This window comes from Mytilus californianus, unplaced genomic scaffold (assembly GCF_021869535.1).
Source record: "Mytilus californianus isolate M0D057914Y unplaced genomic scaffold, xbMytCali1.0.p SCAF_15, whole genome shotgun sequence".
In the NCBI taxonomy this organism is placed as follows: Eukaryota; Metazoa; Mollusca; class Bivalvia; order Mytilida; family Mytilidae; genus Mytilus; species Mytilus californianus.
This window is the reverse complement of record NW_026262637.1, coordinates 11,197,705-11,220,406: the sequence shown is the minus strand read 5'-3', so window position 1 is coordinate 11,220,406 and position 22,702 is coordinate 11,197,705. Positions and strand designations below refer to the sequence as shown.

The 22,702-nt window shown below is 31.9% G+C and overlaps 1 protein-coding gene across 7 annotated transcripts in view; it reads left to right on the top strand.

The window, feature by feature from the left end:
* The window catches only part of LOC127725399 (synaptotagmin-7-like), a 209,818-nt gene that overhangs the window by 104,480 nt on the left and 82,636 nt on the right, over window positions 1-22,702 (top strand). Inside the window, exon 1 of one of the 7 annotated variants that reach the window (XM_052232340.1) lies at window positions 5,693-5,787. The exons of the other annotated variants lie outside the window; for them this stretch is intronic. Coding sequence (XP_052088300.1) covers window positions 5,747-5,787 — 41 coding nt within the window. The 5' untranslated portion in view covers window positions 5,693-5,746. Of the gene's footprint in view, window positions 1-5,692; window positions 5,788-22,702 lie in introns of those variants that run through there. 7 annotated transcript variants of the gene reach the window in all.

Sequence of the window (22,702 nt, the reverse complement as noted above, 5' to 3'; positions counted from 1 at the left end):
CAGGACAAATAGCACAGTGACCTTAAGTTGAGAAGTGTGATAGGGGATAGCTATATCACATTGTCAATTTAACCCCATCTCATCTAACTTTTCTATCAGAGTCGAGATTAATCAAAGCCAATGATGTTAAATTCAATGGAATCACATATTTCCTTGTTGAATGAGAACAATTTTATTTTATTGTAATAAAGCTAGTAAAAAATGTGATTTAAAACAGTGAATTTTTGTGGTAAGGATTATAATTACAAGAAATAGAATAGCTGATTGATGTCTCTGCTTGATTAGTATCCTATATTCTACAAATATGGTTAACACAAAGTAAAATCTTTTCTCATTGACTGAAGGTTTAATTTAATTATAGTCAAATATTGATAGAACTAGGTTGCCTGATTAATAGAATAGCTATCATTGATTTCTCCTCAGACCTTATATGTTGTTGTTACCATGTAAAATCAATGTTTACCTTAGGTCTAAGCATCTGCATTCAATGTGCAACAAGTAAATGTAAACTGAATGTTCTATCAAATAAAGTGTGTTAATTGACCGAGATTTTCATATTACTATTAGTCTTTCAAAACAGACAATATATATATAGCATACAATATTGGGAAAAATGTTTTGGCTCAAAAACCCATTTACCTAAATACTTTAATTAAGACATGATAGAAAAGAGATTTTTATAGTTGGTGTAATTATATTTACTTGCAAGATCTTGAGTCAGTGGGAAATCTAGTGACAAAATATTACCTCCCCTGTAAACACTGAAAACTAGATCTTAATGTTTGTCCCATTTTAGCAAGGACGCTATCAATTATGGATTCACGGAAAAACATTCTGGTAAATAGTAAAAATAGAAATAGATTGAAATAAAAACAAGACTTGCACTCAATGTTGTCATATTCCTCCTTAAGTAGCAAACGACGAGTACAGCAGGCTATAGATGCTTGGAGTAAAATTGGTTTAAAATGTTGCTATGCGAATAAATTCCTGGAGTACCAACTTCAATTTATTTTTTTTTACAGTCTGTATATCTCTCTGGAACATGCTAATTATTCGTATATATATACATATAGATCAGAGAAAGTCCGGGAACAAATCCAAAGGAATCAATTGATGTGCAGCAAAGATTGGCACTTTTGAAACTAAGTTGCTAAGCAAAATCAAACAGACCTTATCTCGATGTAAACATTGAATATAAATAGATCGAGAAGACCGCAAATACTTGTACAAAACTCGAGATGACCTTTTCTTAAAATAGTATACAAAATAGTTATCTTTAATTTTTTAACCTGCACAGACAGACTTTTAAATGTTTATATTCACGAAAAGACAATAGTTCTCTATTGAATGTACATGTGAAAAAATTAGAGCAGACCGATGTGCTCGATAACTTAGGTGTGAAAAAATAAGCATACTTTGGGAAATTGTAACATGCTAAGGACTTTTTGGAACACTGAGAAAATTGGTGACTCGAAAGATCTTTCGATTTTGTACATGATTTTTTCCATTTTTTTTTAATAAAAAGGCAGCAAAGATTGTCAGTTTTTAAATTTCAGTTTCACAAGCTTCTAAAGCAATTATCTTGATAAATACTGAACATAAAACATCGTGTGTTTGCATGTATTTTTCTAATAACACAGTTTAACAAATAATTTCTTTAAAATGTACAATTATTATTTAGAAATAACTTTTGATCAGTATCGTCACCGGTATTGTTTTATTATTGACTTTCTCAACTCTATCATAAGAAGAGTGAATTTTCTTTTGTTTTCGTTCACTGGATTTCCCACTGGAGCCAATCAGCATTAACTTGTAACTCTGATGGAGTAATGGTAAAGTCTTCTGTTAAATCTAGTTAAGTATCAGATAGTAACAGATGGGTTGATTTAATGGACTGGTATGTTAGGTTTTCCAATTTGGACTAGAATGATTTTTAACAATGTGATTTTAAAACATTTAGTATCCCTCATGGGTCTTTAAGTTTTCAGTGAAATAGCTCCTTTCTGTAGGACCACCAACAGACTTATGCAGCACAATTTTTCAGTCAAAAGAGGAAAAAATTAATCCAGCATGAATCCTTACCTTATAATTCTTATATAAATGCTGAGCTATCTATATATAATGTGTTATATGTTATGAACTAAGTACCATTTTGAATTGGTTTATTCATATCAGTATTCTTAATGTAGCATCTGAATGGTTGGATTTTTGCGAATGGTTAGATTTTTGTGGGTTCAATCACAATTATTTATTTTCTTTCTTTTTTGTAAATTGCTTTTGATCACACTTGGCTTAACCATATTGAACGTTACTTGACCTTAATGAACAATTCATTATGTCTCTCTATAATAGCTGTTTTGAAATATGAGTTTTACCTTATTATAGAAGTGTCTAACAATTACCACATTTCCATGGAAATATGACGATTGTTTTATACAGTAATGCAATACACAAGGGACAACTTTAAACAGTTTTAATGGTCTATACAGCTTTTTTCTTATTGAACAACATGCAATTTTGTCTTAGTGTATTATTAACTTCATAAGGTGATATATCGTTAGTCTCCATGTAATACTAAAATGCCATATAAAGAGATGAAATTCTTTTTCCTTGTATGTAAGGCATATAGAAAAGATTGAAGCAATAAAAGAATACAAAATCTTTAGAATTGGTTCTCAGTTTTTTAACAAAAATGATGGAACCAAACATGTTTTTCTAACTTGGAGATACTTTCACAAAAACTTTTTTTATGTATGTGCTTAAAATTTTAAGTACACATGACATTTTTACCCTTTATAAAAGAGTTTTTGGTATAATTCAATGAGTCAGCAACCCAGAGAAAGAGATAAACAAAGGTCATTCAAAGTAGAAATAAAAGGATATGTGTGTTAAACTCCAAAGAGACACCAGTCCAGTAAAACAGATAAACAAAGGTCATCCAAAGTAGAAATAAAAGGATATGTGTGTTAAACTCCAAAGAGACACCAGTCCAGTAAAACAGATAAACAAAGGTCATCCAAAGTAGAAATAAAAGGATATGTGTGTTAAACTCCAAAGAGACACCAGTCCAGTAAAACAGTGGTGCTGGAATTTCTCGCTGCATTGACGACCCATTGGTGGCCTTCAGCTGTTGTCTGCTCTATGGTCGGGTTGTTGTCTTTTTTGACACATTCCCCATTTCCATTCTCAATTTTAAATTTAAAGGTCATCCAAAGTGGAAATAAAAGAATGTGTGTGTTCAACTCTAAAAATACAGCAACCCTGTTAAGCAGATAACCAAAGGTCATCTAAAGTAAAACAGGGCTCACGCTTCCAGGCGACTAGGGCGAAGAAGTCGCTTTCCCGTCTGTCACTTCGCTTTGCCCGACCCTCAAAAGCGAAAACAAGTCGCCCTGTTGTAGACGATAATCGCTTTCAGTCGCTTTCGTCATCGGACATTTTCAATTTTTACCAAGTTGATAAAACATCAATTTTTTATTAATTATTAAAGAAATGCATACATAAACGATTCATTTTCTTAAGAAACGAGGTTTAAGCATTGAATTTACCGTGTGTTGTAGGTTATTTAATAAAAAGACAACTTTTTATCACTGCATGCACTTCCGGTACTTGTTACTCAGAGAGCGTACATCAATCTAACTTTCGGCAGCAAAATAAGTTTGTTACTTCATTTGAAAGTGATAAAAGTTGCCTCCAGTAAATGTTTGATCCATTTATTGCATTAAAAATGTCATATTCCTTTCCAAATAGCTTATCAAACATCGTTTATTTTTGTAAATTTTCTTCGTCCGCCATAAACCGTTATCTAACTACGGATCGGAACCGGACCAGCTACGACGGAAATCTGTATTTTTACAATAATCACTACGGTTGATGCATGAATGGAACAGCTGACTGAAGAATATTGAACCCAAAAGGAAAAATTACGCATTCCACGCGCATTAAGAGACTTTTGGTTAGATCTAATTGATTAATGTATATAATTCCATATAATTTATATGGATTGTTTCAAAATATTGATTAAAGTTGCTTAACGACTAATATCAATATATTATATGGCCCAGGTTAACTTTGTATATATCTTTTGATGAGAAACACTGAATTTTATAAACATGATAAACAAGTTTTTAATTGAATTGTAATTCATATTTTATAACTTCTTTACCTTTTTGACATAAAAAAAAATCTTTTTAGTGCTAGATATTTAGTTGGTAGTTTCTCACAAGAACCTAAACTTAAACAACTTTGAATTTGAACTGTTAATTTAATTGTATACTCAGATATGAATTGAACAATATAAAAAGAACATTATTAATATATGACCCTGTATACTATGGTTAAATCAAAACATTGTAGCGCAGCGCCCGAAGGAGCACTTCTCTTTCAAATCTCACCACTTCTCCCTATCAGTTTCAAAAAGAGAAGTCACTTCTCCCTATGATTCTGAAGTAGTGTGAGCCCTGGTAAAAATAAAAGGATATGTGTAGTAAACTCCAAAGATACAGCAGTCCAGTAAAACAGATAACCAAAGGTCATCCAAAGTAGAAATAAAAGGATATGTGTGTTAAACTCCTAAGATACAGCAGTCCAGTAAAACAGATAACCAAAGGTCATCCAAAGTAGAAATAAAAGGATATGTGTGTTAAACTCCTAAGATACAGCAACCCAATGACAAAATAAAACAAAATCTAGAGTCAACATTTAAGTCTTGAACAATAGACAGATTATTTTATAAAAATTTTGCTAATTCTTATATGGTTGGTTAAATGAAAAAGTACAGATTATGCCTTTAATATTTCTGCCTAAAAGTTGGTCACATGGATTGTCTTAATTCCTCTTCAAATGAAATCCTCCATCTGAAGCCTGCAATCTGTAGACATATATTAAAGGGGCTTTGGCTAAGCTGGCTGTCACATACATAAAGTAGTTTAAACTTGAAGAAAGTTGTTGACAGAGCCAGAAGGGATTGATTACAATACAAATGTATTACCTAATTTAGCCCGATAATGACTTTGATGGTTGTTGTCAATTGATTTTAATTCATTACTAACTAATTTGTTTGGTTATTTTTATTTGTAGAGAACATTGATGACATGACAGATATAATAGAAATATTTCAATCAGTTTTTTAATGCTTTTCGGCAGTATTATTTGATAGTTAATAACATACAGAATCCTTGTCTCGAAATTACCAGAGGTTAATATAGTGATATTGATATATCATATAATTCAATACAACCTGAATATTCACCAATAATATAGTATATAAGATATAATCATTTTATGATTTGTCATGTGTGAAGATTTCATTTTCATTTAGAGATTTTGGTCACTACATACCTGTAAGGCACGTCCCAATAATATTTGTATGAAATGAAGTGTAAATATATTTAATTCACATTTGGTTATAAAGTCGTATCATTCTCATTTGCGTAGTTTGTAATTATTTTGTAGGTTATATATTTGATTTTATCCTGTTGTGAGGCTTGACATATCATCAATGTCAACATTTAAAAAAGTTTGACATTTTCCTAACAAGCCACACTGATCTAAAGACTTTATAATTGTCTAATAAAAAACATGACTATATGTTTGGTATGGATTTATGCATGTTTTTGTTGTTTTAATGAGAAATTATGCAAAAATGTCAAGTTTCTGCAGATATCCTTTTAAATTTGTTGGATAATAGAGAGTTAAAAGAACTGAGGATTATATTTGTATAACTTTTGGGATAAAGCAATTACCAATGTTGTCATTTTTCTCCAGACTGTTTTCCCAGGGAGCCAGGTATGTCTTATCTTTATATCAGATTGCCTGCAAACCAGTTTTATATGATTACTTTAAATAATGGAATTATTACATTGAGCTGCAGTTAAACTTGTCTGCAATTTTTAATTCAATTATAAAATTATTGGATAGAATTTCGTACCATGGATATTTTTTACCACTTTAGTTAAAAACTATTTTTAACCGTAAAGAAACTAGAAAAAGATGAGATTGACCTAGGAAGATAGTCACTTAACTTACCTTTAGGATGGCTGTCCAGACCCCAATTGTGCATCAGTCTGAGTGCTGTTATTTTTGGTTGAACAATATTCTCCAATTTTAAAGCTTAATACTTCTCATTAACATATACAATGATTAGAAAGAGCTGGATTGACTATCATTAAGACCAAATTTACATTTCTTTTAAGAAAAATAGACTTTTTCAGTGAAATCAGAATTTTCAAAATCTTCCTACTATCTTTACATATTGTATTTAAGAAAATTGACTTTACATAAATTAAAGAATTCGGTTATAACAAATTTTATACGATTAAATAAGGAAAATTGAATTCTTTAGGTCCTTAAGGAGCTGGCCAGTCCCATGTTTTGCATGTTAATGGTTTATTCTGTCAAGGGATGTCTCAATCTTGTCACAAATTGCATCTTTAAGAGGCAAAAAAGTAAATCTGATTAACTATTTATTTATGTTTTTCTCACTTGTGACAGACACAAAGTTATGGTAATTCAGTGGTGACAGCATTAACTAATTGTGTAGAGATTATTTTTTTACAATGTAGACAAGCTAGCCAATCTATATTTTGAATAAAGGAATAAATAGGTTATATTGAGTCTCAATTGATTGAATTTGATCACCTGTCCTTGACTCTTTTTCAGAGTTCAGTAACTTACTTAAAGGTCAACAATAAATTCTCATGATTAGTTGCGTTTCCATGTACAGCGAAACCTGTATATTGAACCTGAACATAAAGATTACCCTTTGGGAGCTCTGCTTTTCATTTTGCCCTATAGTAATAAATAAAAATGTCAAATAAATTGTTTTGAAACTACTAAGCCTTTCATACATAATGGACTGTGGAAATAGTAATGTACTTAGAACACTTTGACATTACTTAGTGTATTTGTTGAGTGCTATTTAAAGTTTCTCTATAAATGTTTATAAGCTAAAAGCCAAAACTGCGAAATTTGCTGAAAATTGTCTTTCAAGGGCAATAACTCAAAAGGATCCTTCTGAATTATCAAATATATTTCAAAGCATATGGTTAAATAATTTTGTGAGATTTTCAGCAGAGAGGCTACAGTAACTGTACATCAAGTTTGCAGCTTCATCAAAGTTGTGTATGATGGTTTAGGTAATCTATAGGCCCTTTAAATGTTGACAAATAATAAATGTTTTTCCTTTTAGCTGTCTAAACTTTTTAGTGTTTGAGTCTACCTTGATGTCAGTAGGTCTATATTCCAGAAATATGTGTCATGTGTACTGTCATTGCAATAGCTAAATGTGTACTGTCATTGCAATAGCTAAACCTAATTAAGCTTGGACATATGGATGTTTCTGATGTTTCATCATTAACTTTATCTTGTCACGATGAATTGACTTGACATTCTCCCTAACATATCAATTTTGCAATTAGAACATGCTGTGACAGCCAGTTACACATAGTTAAAGGTGCAAATGTACTACTGGAGCAAAACTGAGTCATTTAAGATGGCATCAAGATTGTAAAATATTGTAATTACTGAGCACACATATTATCATTTTACAGCAAATGTTAAAAAAATCTTAATTAGATGTTATTTTTTACTCCATTTTGTCATGGAGACTGAAATAATAAATTATTTTTATCATTTCTAATTTTTTCTCATCACTGTTGGACTCACCATGGCCAAAAATGATGAATCCCTGTACTCGCCTTCAAAAATCCTTTGTGAGAAGCCCAGGTGAGATCTTTGCTTTTTTTGTTTGATAATTATTGAAGTATCCAATGCATAGATATGTTCTGTTTGATAGTTGTTGAAGTATCCAATGCATAGATATGTTCTGTTTGATGATTGTTGAAGTATCCAATGCATAGATATGTTCTGTTTGATAGTTGTTGAAGTATCCAATGCATAGATATGTTCTGTTTGATGATTGTTGAAGTATCCAATGCACAGATATGTTCTGTTTGATAATTGTTGAAGTATCCAATGCATAGATATGTTCTGTTTGATAATTATTGAAGTATCCAATGCATAGATATGTTCTGTTTGATAATTGTTGAAGTATCCAATGCATAGATATGTTCTGTTTGATGATTGTTGAAGTATCCAATGCATAGATATGTTCTGTTTGATAGTTGTTGAATCATCCAATGCATAGATATGTTCTGTTTGATAGTTGTTGAATCATCCAATGCATAGATATGTTCTGTTTGATAATTGTTGGAGTATCCATTGCATAGATATGTTCTGTTTGATGATTGTTGAAGTATCCAATGCATAGATATGTTCTGTTTTATAGTTGTTGAAGTATCCAATGCATAGATATGTTCTGTTTGATAGTTGTTGAAGTATCCAATGCATAGATATGTTCTGTTTGATGATTGTTGAAGTATCCAATGCATAGATATGTTCTGTTTGATAGTTGTTGAAGTATCCAATGCATAGATATGTTCTGTTTGATAGTTTTTGAAGTATCCAATGCATAGATATGTTCTGTTTGATGATTGTTGAAGTATCCAATGCATAGATATGTTCTGTTTGATGATTGTTGAAGTATCCAATGCATAGATATGTTCTGTTTGATAGTTGTTGAAGTATCCAATGCATAGATATGTTCTGTTTGATAGTTTTTGAAGTATCCAATGCATAGATATGTTCTGTTTGATAGTTGTTGAAGTATCCGATGCATAGATATGTTCTGTTTGATAGTTTTTGAAGTATCCAATGCATAGATATGTTCTGTTTGATAGTTGTTGAAGTATCCAATGCATAGATATGTTCTGTTTGATAGTTTTTGAAGTATCCAATGCATAGATATGTTCTGTTTGATAGTTGTTGAAGTATCCGATGCATAGATATGTTCTGTTTGATAGTTTTTGAAGTATCCGATGCATAGATATGTTCTGTTTGATAGTTGTTGAAGTATCCAATGCATAGATATGTTCTGTTTGATAGTTGTTGAAGTATCCAATGCATAGATATGTTCTGTTTGATGATTGTTGAAGTATCCAATGCATAGATATGTTCTGTTTGATAGTTTTTGAAGTATCCGATGCATAGATATGTTCTGTTTGATAGTTGTTGAAGTATCCATTGCATAGATATGTTCTGTTTGATGATTGTTGAAGTATCCAATGCATAGATATGTTCTGTTTGATAGTTGTTGAAGTATCCAATGCATAGATATGTTCTGTTTGATGATTGTTGAAGTATCCAATGCATAGATATGTTCTGTTTGATGATTGTTGAAGTATCCAATGCATAGATATGTTCTGTTTGATAGTTTTTGAAGTATCCGATGCATAGATATGTTCTGTTTGATAGTTGTTGAAGTATCCAATGCATAGATATGTTCTGTTTGATGATTGTTGAAGTATCCGATGCATAGATATGTTCTGTTTGATAGTTGTTGAAGTATCCAATGCATAGATATGTTCTGTTTGATGATTGTTGAAGTATCCAATGCATAGATATGTTCTGTTTGATAGTTTTTGAAGTATCCAATGCATAGATATGTTCTGTTTGATAGTTGTTGAAGTATCCAATGCATAGATATGTTCTGTTTGATAGTTTTTGAAGTATCCAATGCAAAAATATGTTCTGTTTGATAGTTGTTGAAGTATCCAATGCATAGATATGTTCTGTTTGATAGTTGTTGAAGTATCCAATGCATAGATATGTTCTGTTTGATAGTTTTTGAAGTATCCAATGCAAAGATATGTTCTGTTTGATAGTTGTTGAAGTATCCAATGCATAGATATGTTCTGTTTGATGATTGTTGAAGTATCCAATGCATAGATATGTTCTGTTTGATAGTTTTTGAAGTATCCGATGCATAGATATGTTCTGTTTGATAGTTGTTGAAGTATCCAATGCATAGATATGTTCTGTTTGATAGTTGTTGAAGTATCCAATGCATAGATATGTTCTGTTTGATAGTTTTTGAAGTATCCAATGCATAGATATGTTCTGTTTGATAGTTGTTGAAGTATCCAATGCATAGATATGTTCTGTTTGATAGTTTTTGAAGTATCCAATGCATAGATATGTTCTGTTTGATGATTGTTGAAGTATCCAATGCATAGATATGTTCTGTTTGATGATTGTTGAAGTATCCAATGCATAGATATGTTATGTTTGATTATTGTTGAAGTATCCAATGCATAGATATGTTCTGTTTGATGATTGTTGAAGTATCCAATGCATAGATATGTTCTGTTTGATGATTGTTGAAGTATCCAATGCATAGATATGTTCTGTTTGATAGTTTTTGAAGTATCCAATGCATAGATATGTTCTGTTTGATAGTTGTTGAAGTATCCAATGCATAGATATGTTCTGTTTGATAGTTTTTGAAGTATCCAATGCAAAGATATGTTCTGTTTGATAGTTGTTGAAGTATCCAATGCATAGATATGTTCTGTTTGATAGTTGTTGAAGTATCCAATGCATAGATATGTTCTGTTTGATAGTTTTTGAAGTATCCAATGCAAAGATATGTTCTGTTTGATGATTGTTGAAGTATCCAATGCATAGATATGTTCTGTTTGATGATTGTTGAAGTATCCAATGCATAGATATGTTCTGTTTGATAGTTTTTGAAGTATCCGATGCTTAGATATGTTCTGTTTGATAGTTGTTGAAGTATCCAATGCATAGATATGTTCTGTTTGATAGTTGTTGAAGTATCCAATGCATAGATATGTTCTGTTTGATAGTTTTTGAAGTATCCAATGCAAAGATATGTTCTGTTTGATAGTTGTTGAAGTATCCAATGCATAGATATGTTCTGTTTGATGATTGTTGAAGTATCCAATGCATAGATATGTTCTGTTTGATAGTTTTTGAAGTATCCGATGCATAGATATGTTCTGTTTGATAGTTGTTGAAGTATCCAATGCATAGATATGTTCTGTTTGATGATTGTTGAAGTATCCAATGCATAGATATGTTCTGTTTGATAATTGTTGAAGTATCCAATGCATAGATATGTTCTGTTTGATGATTGTTGAAGTATCCAATGCATAGATATGTTCTGTTTGATGATTGTTGAAGTATCCAATGCATAGATATGTTCTGTTTGATGATTGTTGAAGTATCCGATGCATAGATATGTTCTGTTTGATAGTTGTTGAAGTATCCAATGCATAGATATGTTCTGTTTGATAGTTTTTGAAGTATCCAATGCATAGATATGTTCTGTTTGATGATTGTTGAAGTATCCAATGCATAGATATGTTCTGTTTGATGATTGTTGAAGTATCCAATGCATAGATATGTTATGTTTGATTATTGTTGAAGTATCCAATGCATAGATATGTTCTGTTTGATGATTGTTGAAGTATCCAATGCATAGATATGTTCTGTTTGATGATTGTTGAAGTATCCAATGCATAGATATGTTCTGTTTGATAGTTGTTGAAGTATCCAATGCATAGATATGTTCTGTTTGATAGTTTTTGAAGTATCCAATGCATAGATATGTTCTGTTTGATGATTGTTGAAGTATCCAATGCATAGATATGTTCTGTTTGATGATTGTTGAAGTATCCAATGCATAGATATGTTCTGTTTGACAATTATTAAAGTATCCGATGCATAGATATGTTCTGTTTGCAGTAGTCTTGACTTGCCTTCTTTTTATTTGTGACTCATTTAAAAGATTCTGCATTCTTTTAAGGGTCCGTTGTGGGAGAGAAAACTCCTTGCTATTTGTTACTTTGACTGGTTTAAGTTTTCTGTCATGCTTGGCTTTGTATATGTGTTTTTGGCATGAGTCCATTTTGTCTTCGTATATGTGTTTATAATATATATAAAAAAGATTTGGTATGATGGCAATGAGACAACTATCCATCAGAACCAAAAAGGCCTTCAACAATGAGGACAACACATACAGTATAGTAAGATCGTACCTGACAAAATGTAAAACAATTGAAAACAACAGTCTAATTATGTACAAAACAATAAACGCAAAAACAAATATGACATACAGCAACCAATGACAACCACTGAATTAATGGCTCCTGACTTTAGGCAGGCATATAGAAGGTGGTGGGGTTAAAAATATTTGTCAGTGCTGAACCCTCTCCCTTTAAATTAATTACCTGAGACAATGGTGTAACAGCACAATTTAAGAACAAACTGTAAATGTCATTTAGTGTACTTTACTTTCAAAGGTTTTTTTCTGTTGTAAGTGTCTTTATAGTTTATAGTTTTTAGCTCACCTGGCCCGAAGGGCCAAGTGAGCTTTTCTCATCACTTGGCGTCCGTCGTCCGTCGTCGTTAGCTTTTTACAAAAATCTTCTCCTCTGAAACCATCGGGCCAAATTTAACCAAACTTGGCCACAATCATCATTAGGGTATCTAGTTTAAAAAATGTGTCAGATGACCCCGCCAACCAACCAAGATGGCCGCCATGGCTAAAAATAGAACATAGGGGTAAAATGTAGATTTTGGCTTATATCTCTGAAACCAAAGCATTTAGAGTAAATCTGACATCGGGTAAAACTGATTATCAGGTAAAGATCTATCTGCCCTGAAATTTTCAGACAAATCTGACAACCTGTTGTTGGGTTGCTGCCCCTGAATTGGTAATTTTAAGGAAATTTTGCAGTTTTTGGTTATTATCTTGAATATTATTATAGATAGAGATAAACTGTAAACAGCAATAATGTTCAGCAAAGTAAGATCTACAAATAAGTTGTCATGACCAAAATTGTCAGTCGACCCTTTTAGGAGTTATTGCCCTTAATAGTCAATTTTTAACAATTTTTTGTAAATTTTTGTAATCTTTTACAAAAATCTTCTTCTCTAAAACTACTGAGACAAATTTAACCATACTTGGCCATAATCATTATTAGGGTATTTAGTTTAAAAAATTTGTCCGATGACCCCGCCTTCCAACCATCATGGCCGACTTGGTTAAAAATAGAACATAGGGGTAAAATGCAGTTTTTGGTTTATATCTCTGAAACTAAAGCATTTAGAGCAAATCTGACAGGTGGCAAAAATGTTCATCAGATTTAGATTTATCTGCCCTGAAATTTTCAGACCAATCCGACAATCTGTTGTTGGGTTGCTGCCCCTGAGTTAGTAATTTTACAAAAATTTTGCACTTTTTTGTTATTATCTTAGATATCATTATACTATCTAATATCTAATACTATTAATTATGATTTTAACCTTATTTTACATGATTTCCAAAGCATCAGTAAATACAGGTGAGCGACACAGGCTCTTGAGAGCCTCTAGTTTGTTGTTGCATACAATTTTGCCTTTGTATAAAAAAGATGTGGCATGATAAGCAGTTAAATAACTATCCAACAGAGACCAATGATTTTGCGTATTTAAAAAAAAAGTGATTGTAATGATAAAAATAGGGCCTATATGGAGCATTTTTTTGTTGTTGAATATTCAATGTAGATAATTATGATACAATATGATTTACAGCGACTTAAAAAGTTGATTCTGCAGAATAAATCTTTGAAGTGTTATAAAGGTCTTTATAATATGACCGCCAAAAATTTTGCGATCGTATATTGGTATCACGTCATTGTATTCAGCGTTGTCCAAAGACATTTGGTTTCCGGACAATAACTTTAGTATAAGTAAATAGAAATCTATGAAATTTAAACACAAGGTTTATAACTACAAAAGGAAGGTTGGGATTGATTTTGGGGGTTATACTCTTAACAGTTTAGGAATTAGAGGCCAAAAAGGGGCCCAAATAAGCATTTTTCTAGTTTCCAGACAATAACTTGTGGAACAGTGTATGGATCTCTCTGAAATTATTGTACCACAAAGGGATGGTTAGGATTGGCTTTGGGGGGTAATGGCTCAAACCGTTTAGGAATTAGGGGCGAAAAAGGGGGAAAACAAGGGTTTCCTTGTTAATGGACAATAACTTTTAAGTACATTTTTTTTTTCTCATTTCAGATTTCAGAAATTAAAAAGAAAATTTCAATTTTTTTTTTTTTACCAAAAAAAAGGGGGAGCTCAATTGGCAACAGCATAGTGTATTGCACAAAAGCAAATAAAAGGGGGGGGGGGGGGGGAAGGGGTATAATTCGCAACACCATAGTGTATTGCACAAAAGCAAAAAATTGAATATAAATTCACATCATATAACCAATTCTAAGTTCTTTGACTACAGTTATTCTGTGTCAAATCCAAATTCAGACCTGTATCAAGCGCAAATATTGTGTCCATTTTTGCCCGACTGTTCAGGGTTGGACCTCTGCGTTCGTATCCAGCTGCGTGCGTCGAAGCAATTTATTTTTGTCTTGCCTTGACGAAGTCAAAAAACAAGACTTGGGTAAGCTGTTTCCAACGGTATCGGGGATGTCAGCGTCAACAATGTTTTAGTTTGTGATTTAGGTCAGTTTATGGGAAACCACTGGTTGTAGGTCAGTGATATTTGTTATGCAGTTGTGTTAGCATTAGCACATCTCATTTCTGTGGAGATTATTATGCCCCACCCCCTTAATCAGGGTCTATTGACTTTGAAACTTTTGCTTACTTAACATGCATTACTTTGTGTGATTCAAGTTTAAGGGGAACCACTAGTAGGTCAACGATATTTGGTATGCAGATGCATAAGCATTGGCACATCTCATTTACATGGAGATTTTTTGGCTCTGCCCCCCAGTCATGGTCTATTGGCTTTGAATGTTTTGCATAGTTTACATGTTAAAGTTTGTGATTAGGCCAGTTTTAAGAGGAACCACTAATGTTAAGTTAATGATAGTATTGGCATTTGAAAGTATTCTTTTCCATGGAGATTATTTGGCCCCACCTCCTATCATGGCTCATTGACTTTGAAACTTTTACATTGTTTACAAGTTAAAGTTTGTGTTTAAGTTAGTGTTAAGGGAACCAAGTCAATGGAATTTGTTTTGCAGTTTAATAAGCATTGGCATTTCTCATTTCCATGGAGGTATTTGGTCCTGCTCCTTAAGTCATGGTCCATTTACTTTGAATGTTTTGCATAGTCTACATGTTTAAATATTGCCATTTGGATTCAATATGTGCATTATACTATGAAAATTATAAAAGGCGAGACATATCTCTGTGTCAACAGTTTATTTTACCAATGGTTTGTATGCCTTTTTGAATGGAATTAATGCTAGCTAGTTTTAAGAAACCCGAGCTCTCTGTTTAATTGTGTCTTAAAGTAACAATAGTTGTTTAAAATAAATCTTGATTGAAAGTATTGAGTGAGAACACACAGAAGCATCACTGTCAGATATGTAAATGTATCAATTCTGTAATTGTTCTCTGGTATAGACAGCCAAAGTACTCCATTGAAACAAATAGAAGTCAGTTTTGTAACACATTATTACGTAACAGTTTAATGGTGTAGATCAGGTGACAGACATGGAAACTCCATTTTATCAGGGATATTTTGGTGTAAAAAATTGGTATGTTAAACGTGGGAGTTTAATGTTCATTGTTAACATGTCTAAAGCATTAAAGTATTGCAGCAGTTTAAAGTGGTTTTTAGAGTTTTAAAGTTTTTCAATTGCATGTTTATTGGCCCACAGGTCCATTAAGATTGTTCAATTGCATAATGTTTTCCTGGCCCTGTGAATTTTAGGTCCATTAATGTATTTTCAATCGCATAATTTTTTCTTGGCCCAAAGGTCCATTAATGTGATTGCAGTCATTTAATGTAATCACCAAATGATCTCAGATTAACTTTGTCTGCTGCTATTGTGTATTGTCAATGTGTCATAGAACTATGTGACAACTGTAACCTTAGATTCAATCATTCTAAGTTCTATTTGTATATATAACTTGTTGTACAGATCATTCAGCAGTTAGGACTTTTGAAATTCCTTAAATCTGTTTATTTTTATGTAATATGTAAATAACTGAAAAAAATACTGATTCGACTCTAAAAATAATGAGATTGAGGTATGATTGCCAAGGAGATCACTATAACCCATCAGAGACCAAAGAATGAGGATGTAAGCAATAATACGGCACAGTATGGGCTTCAACAATGAGCAAAAGTCATGCTGTATAGTTATATTAGCTATGAAAGACCCACCATAGAACTCAATCATTTTAGTATAATTTATCATGATAGCAAATGTATTATGCAACAGTTGAAATGATTTGGTACAATACTTGGTCAATAATGAAAACTTATTGAAATTCATTCACACTTTACACTACTGTAAATTCAGAAACTATCATCGCAATAATTAAAGAACTCACATTAAGGTCACAGTCAAAGATTTTATTGATATAAAATTCAAAATCTGGATTGTGATATCTGATACAAAAATCTGTATGCAGATTTTCCTGAAATCACAATAATTAATCTCGCATTTTAGTCCATTCTTTAAAATTCGCAATTATAAATGCACGCAATAATTTCTGAATTTACAGTATGTACAAGTTTATTATTTGTATCCTCATATTAGATTTCTTGTTTTACAATTGTTTAATGATGGATTTTAATTTGAATTCATATTCTCCATGGTGTACTTATTGTCAACAAGTTCTAAAATTAATTTATAATATAACTTTTAAGTGGTGTCAATGATGGCTTGTATAATTACTGATATACCCTGGGTTATAATTTAATGTTTGAAAAGTTGTCCATAAACACAGTTTATGAGTTTATATATCATATTGAAATAATTATATATAGATGTAAACTATATTTGATAAATGAACCTTTTCAATTTCCATTTTCAATTTCATGAATAACAGTTTGACAATATAATAGAAAACCTGATATGATTACAGAAAATATAGGAAACTTTAGATTATATTGAACATACTTTTTTGTCAATCAAATTTTGATTGATCAAATGAAATCAACTGTTATTTAATCATTGGAAAAAGTTGGTCTTAGATTTGATGTGAAACTAATGTTAAATGTACTGATGATATTTAAGATAAAATACATCCAGCCATTATAAATGGTATACAAGATTCATTTGATCTTACTTTGTTATTTGAACATTGTATCAATGTTAAGGATTTTATGTTAGTATTTTTCCCCATCTTGTTAACTAGAATAATTATTGTTCAGTCACATTAATTTCACCTTCTTTTAATCATACCCTAACATTTAGTGATTATATAGAGATCACCTGGTCTCTCTCCATGATTACTTGTTGTAAGAGTTACTTCCCCTTATATTTACATTAGTAACACCAAAAGGAGAGACATGTTGAGGGGGAGGTAACTGCTATTAAAATATTATTTCAGTCATAGAGATATCAGTTCTTAAATAAACGTTATATTTGAGGGAAGTCTTAATAACAAATACTCTGTGTGAAGATCATTATTCTAGTTGAGTCTAGGGGAGATAACTTGAACTTCAGAACTTTGATGTATCTTTTACTCATTCAAGCTAATGTAGAAGCAGAAAAAAAAAAGTTTTTGGTTTGTCTTGGTTTCGGAATATTTTAAACCCACATAATCTTGTGCACCTTGTGAACAGGAAGCAACATTAGAGTTTATAGGCAGTTTTCAATATATGGAGACTATGAGTTTTGTTTTCTGGTTTTAGAAATCATGATATATCATGTTATTCAGAGAAATGTTCATATAGATCATTAGAAAAATATCATAAATAAACAAAACTTTGAGGCTTATAGTAAATAGACTTCAGACAATATGATAGAACCTTGACTTTTTTATCACTTTGTCCTCTATCTGATAGAATTGTCTTTGTTTCTTACTTGAATTGTTGTTGTCTTGTATAAAGTACAGACTACAGAATTGAAAATTTAATGAGTGTTTCATTCAGTCAAAATTAGATTGAAATGTTACAAAATCATTTAATTGTATTGACTTTTAAGGATTATTGAGTTTCTATTCTATTGTCATGAACGTGCAGACACGAACGAGCTAGACAGAATGCATTATAAATGATAAGCTGTTGCATGCACTTCTGATTTTGCATACATTTTATGCATTTAAGCTTTAGATCGAGGAAAGTTAAAGCTTTTTGAACCACAAAGTACTTGGTGAATATTATCTACATACAGCTAGAGGAGTGTGTGGATGGGGTTTACAGAATAGAGAATAATGGGCAAAAAATATAAATAATAGAAAAATTGACCCAAAAAATAAAGATTAGAGGATAATGGGCAAAAAGTATAAAGAATAGAGAAAAATAGTCTAAAAAATTAAAGAAATGGAGGATCCCCCTTCTAGACCCTCCTAGAGTTGATTCTCTTGGAACATTTATAAAATTGAGAAGCCAGATAGGGAAGACAAGGTCTCATTCACTAAGGAGGGGTGGACAGGGTGGTACCCTTCTTCAACCTCCCGCCCCCTATCTCCCACCTCCCACTTTAAGAATCTTTTTTTCTCTCCCACCTATTTTTTGTCTCCCCCCCCCCCTCCCTTGAATCTGCAGTAAAACAAGTGGAAAGTCTGGACTGTGTAATTGGTCTCAATGGGGTACTTAATAGTAAAATCAAAATTAGTCTCTGTAAATTGTCCTGGTTGTCTGACTTCTATAGTCTGATGTATATTATCTGGATGGCTTTAGTACTAATGAATTGTTCTATTATTTGTATGGTAGTAATTGTTATATAAGTAGATGTTTGACAAATAAACAATCGTTAGTGTCAAAGTCCTTTACTTCTATGTCATAATATGATTAAAGTCTGCACTGTTTTCCCTAAACATTGTCTGAAGGATCTGTCTTTTGTTCATTATTTTGCTGAAACATGCAAGTAATTTTGGAATAAAGACTGGCTAAATTTAGAAATGTCTCTGCAATTTAAATAATTGTATGTTATGTAGTTTCTCTTTAGGTTGCAGTCTCCCAGGTAAACTATGTAATTTCTCTTTAGGTTGCAGTCTCCCAGGTAAACTATGTAATTTCTCTTTAGGTTGCAGTCTCTCAGGTAAACTATGTAATTTCTCTTTAGGTTGCAGTCTCCCAGGTAAACTATGTAATTTCTCTTTAGGTTGCAGTCTCCCAGGTAAACTATGTAATTTCTCTTTAGGTTGCAGTCTCCCAGGTAAACTATGTAATTTCTCTTTAGGTTGCAGTCTCCCAGGTAAACTATGTAATTTCTCTTTAGGTTGCAGTCTCCCAGGTAAACTATGTAATTTCTCTTTAGGTTGCAGTCTCCCAGGTAAACTATGTAATTTCTCTTTAGGTTGCAGTCTCCCAGGTAAACTATGTAATTTCTCTTTAGGTTGCAGTCTCTCAGGTAAACTATGTAATTTCTCTTTAGGTTGCAGTCTCTCAGGTAAACTATGTAATTTCTCTTTAGGTTGCAGTCTCTCAGGTAAACTATGTAATTTCTCTTTAGGTTGCAGTCTCCCAGGTAAACTATGTAATTTCTCTTTAGGTTGCAGTCTCCCAGGTAAACTATGTAATTTCTCTTTAGGTTGCAGTCTCCCAGGTAAACTATGTAATTTCTCTTTAGGTTGCAGTCTCTCAGGTAAACTATGTAATTTCTCTTTAGGTTGCAGTCTCCCAGGTAAACTATTTCAGTGGTTTCTGCAGACATCTGTTCCCAAGTGGAATCCTTTGCTCTAGGTTACATGTATATACTTATACACTGCATGATTCTTGTGGATAGACCAAATGAAAGTTTTAAAGTTTTCTGCATGCCCTACCCTGACAGTATCTTGAACATTGATAAAATTTCTGATAACTGACATAGCGCATAACGTGTAAGGAAAGTCTATACAGTTTCAGTTTATATTGTCATTTTTGTGATTTTGAGAATTGTTGTACTGATCAAGATGAGACCTAAATGTGAATCATAAAATAAAACATATGTTACTGTGCTTGTTATCTCCCCTGAAATTGTATCGACTCTGACTTAAAGATAGTGAAAAAAACGTCAGTAAATTTATGTTTGCACCATATTCTTAATACTGCAATTTTAACACTGTAAAGTTTGCCATTGGATGTTAAGCAATACACATCAATCATTGGTTTTTTTCATTTGAATTCCATTTTGTCATGTCGGGGCCAGTATACAGTATGAGTTTTGCTTATTCTTGAAGGCTGTCTAGTTTCTTACTTCATTTAGACTTTGTTGAATAGTTGTCTCATTGGCAATAATACTACATCTCCTTATTTTACATTGTTTTCAAGAAAAATGAGGCTCAAACTTTGGAATATTTGTAATTTGGTTTTATGTAAAAGCTGTGGTAAAAATGCATTGGGGAAAAACTAAATTATATATCACCAGCTCTGTTTTATTTCAAGACTTGATTGACAGAAAAGTGCCTGTTCTAAGGTAATGTTTAGACAAAAAGATCACCAAAGAATGGTTTTTTTTCTTAAAATGTAAACATTGGCAAAGCCAAGTTTGTTGTCAGTGTTTCATCTAAAGATCAGGCAGAAAATTTGCAGAGAAATACAAAAGTTGGTCAGTGGTAGCAAATGTATAAAGTAAAGTATACCTTACCTACAGACAAAATTGAAAATTTGTGTATACTGGCTTCTTGGTAAATGAAAGTCATAAGACTTGTGGTTAACCACGAAGTCTGCAAAACTCTTCTTTAATTTTCATTTTGCTACTGAATATTTGATAAGAAAGCATAGAAACAAACCATAGTTTCTTGAGTCTGTCATAAAATCTTCTTGCTGTAATTGACACATATTGTAGACAAAGGCACAAAACGCTTAAGTTTAAACCAACAAGCAATATATTTTTCTTAAAAAGGTTTTAATTTTGTCTCAAAGGACTGACAATTTCATTTCAATCAACTTGGTTAATTTATTTTAGTCGATTGATTTTCATGACAATAACATATATGTAAGTTTGATAATGAAAGTTCAAGTTTGATATAAAGATAGGATACATGCTGAAATTTTGTCTTTACCTATAAGATGTGGGTGGTAGATTTACACATTGGTTTTCTGCTAAATCTTTGCTCATCTGATATAATGTAATTATTAGCTATGTAGCTTAATAGCATAGACTCTGCTTATCTAATGTGGTAACCCAAAATTAAGATTAATGCAGGCAATCTGAACAAGACTAAGTTAACTAAGTTAAGAGATTATTTTGTGTAGTGACGGATCATTTGTGACTTGTGTTTAATGTTTGACACAGAATTACTATATCTACCCTGAGCTAAATTAAATGCTAGATCTAAGTGCATGTTGTCTAATATTACTCTGATAGAGTTTGACACAGAATTACTTATGATATCTACACAGCTAAATTAAATGCTAGATCTAAGTGCATGTTGTCTTATTACTCTGATAGATTAAAAATTACAAACTGTATTTATCACGACACAACAGGGATATATCTTGACGAATTTATGATACCCAGGAAAATATGTTAAATTTCCAAATCAATTATTTAGCATCTAAAGCAAGTCCTGCACTCATCAATAAAATCTACCATGGCCAGGGGATTATTTGAAGCCAGAGTTATAATTTTGTGGGTGTCATACAACAGGAAAATATAAATCAGCAGCATTTTATCAATAGTCTTTGGTGGTTTTAGCTTTTACTGACGGGATGGATAATGGTTCTGGCTTTATTACTGACGGGATAGATAATGGTTCTGTTCATTGAAGGAAATGAGAACCACTAGAGGGTAAGAGTTCTGTGTTCCTTCATGTTACATGTTTAATTTACCTAATATTATAAGTCCTGGACAATTTTCACTTTATGTATGTCTCATTAAGGGTTTCTATTTTCGTATGGATAAGAAAAGTTGAAAGGATTTTGTTAACTCCATTCATGTATATTTCTGCTTCAAGGATTCCGAATACCATTCGGAAAACATTTTTTGTGAGATGTTTCTTGGGTTGTTCATAATTCTAATTGACTCAAGGCTCATCCATCACTTAATCTATTTGTGATATTGGTTTCTTCTGTACCGATAAAGCCTTAGATAAGGATAAATATGAGAATAAAAATTATTTGATAGATGTCATGAGATTTCTGTTACGTATGATGATATTCATTTGTCATGACAGTTTAACTGTTAGAAAAGACTTAACTAATATATGGTTATATTTACCAAATTTTTACTTTGGTGCATATCTGAAATTCAGGTTTACATATGAATGACACTGAATATTCCTTGAACCAATGATTATAGGCATATTGTATGGTAATGTTGGATGGGCAGGCAGGAAAAGTGGGTACCTAATTTGTGTAATCAACTAAACTTTTCAACCCCTGATCCCTGAAACTTCACAGGAATAGAATATAGAATGGAAATGGGGAAGATTTGAATACCATATATCAGGGCTTTTTCAGGTCAGATTTTGTTTAAGCTTATATCACAGGTTTATATCAGCAATGTCTTCAACAAGTTCAAAAATCAGTGCTGATCAATTATTTTTAAATTTAAAATTTTTGCCTATTACCTTACAAACTTTAAGAGATAGAGAGGAACTTCAAATGATCAAAAATGATCAGCAAGACTAGATCAACAAAAATGTAAGCAAGGCTGACATTGCCAGTTGACTCCTTATTTGAGTTATTGCCCTTAAATGACATTTTTACCAATATTTTGGCATTTTAAACTCGGTTTTCCAAAGGAAAAAAATAGTTATTTATTTGGTGAAGTATGACAGGGGGCGGTTGCTATCAGTTTCTGTGCAATAACTTATGAACTGTTCAACCAATGCTTTTCAAATTTTATAAATTGATAATAATGAAAAAATAGAGACCAAGTCAATATTGATGATTTTCTCTTGTACCACTCAGAAGTTATGGTCCTTGATAAATTGGAAAATGGTACTT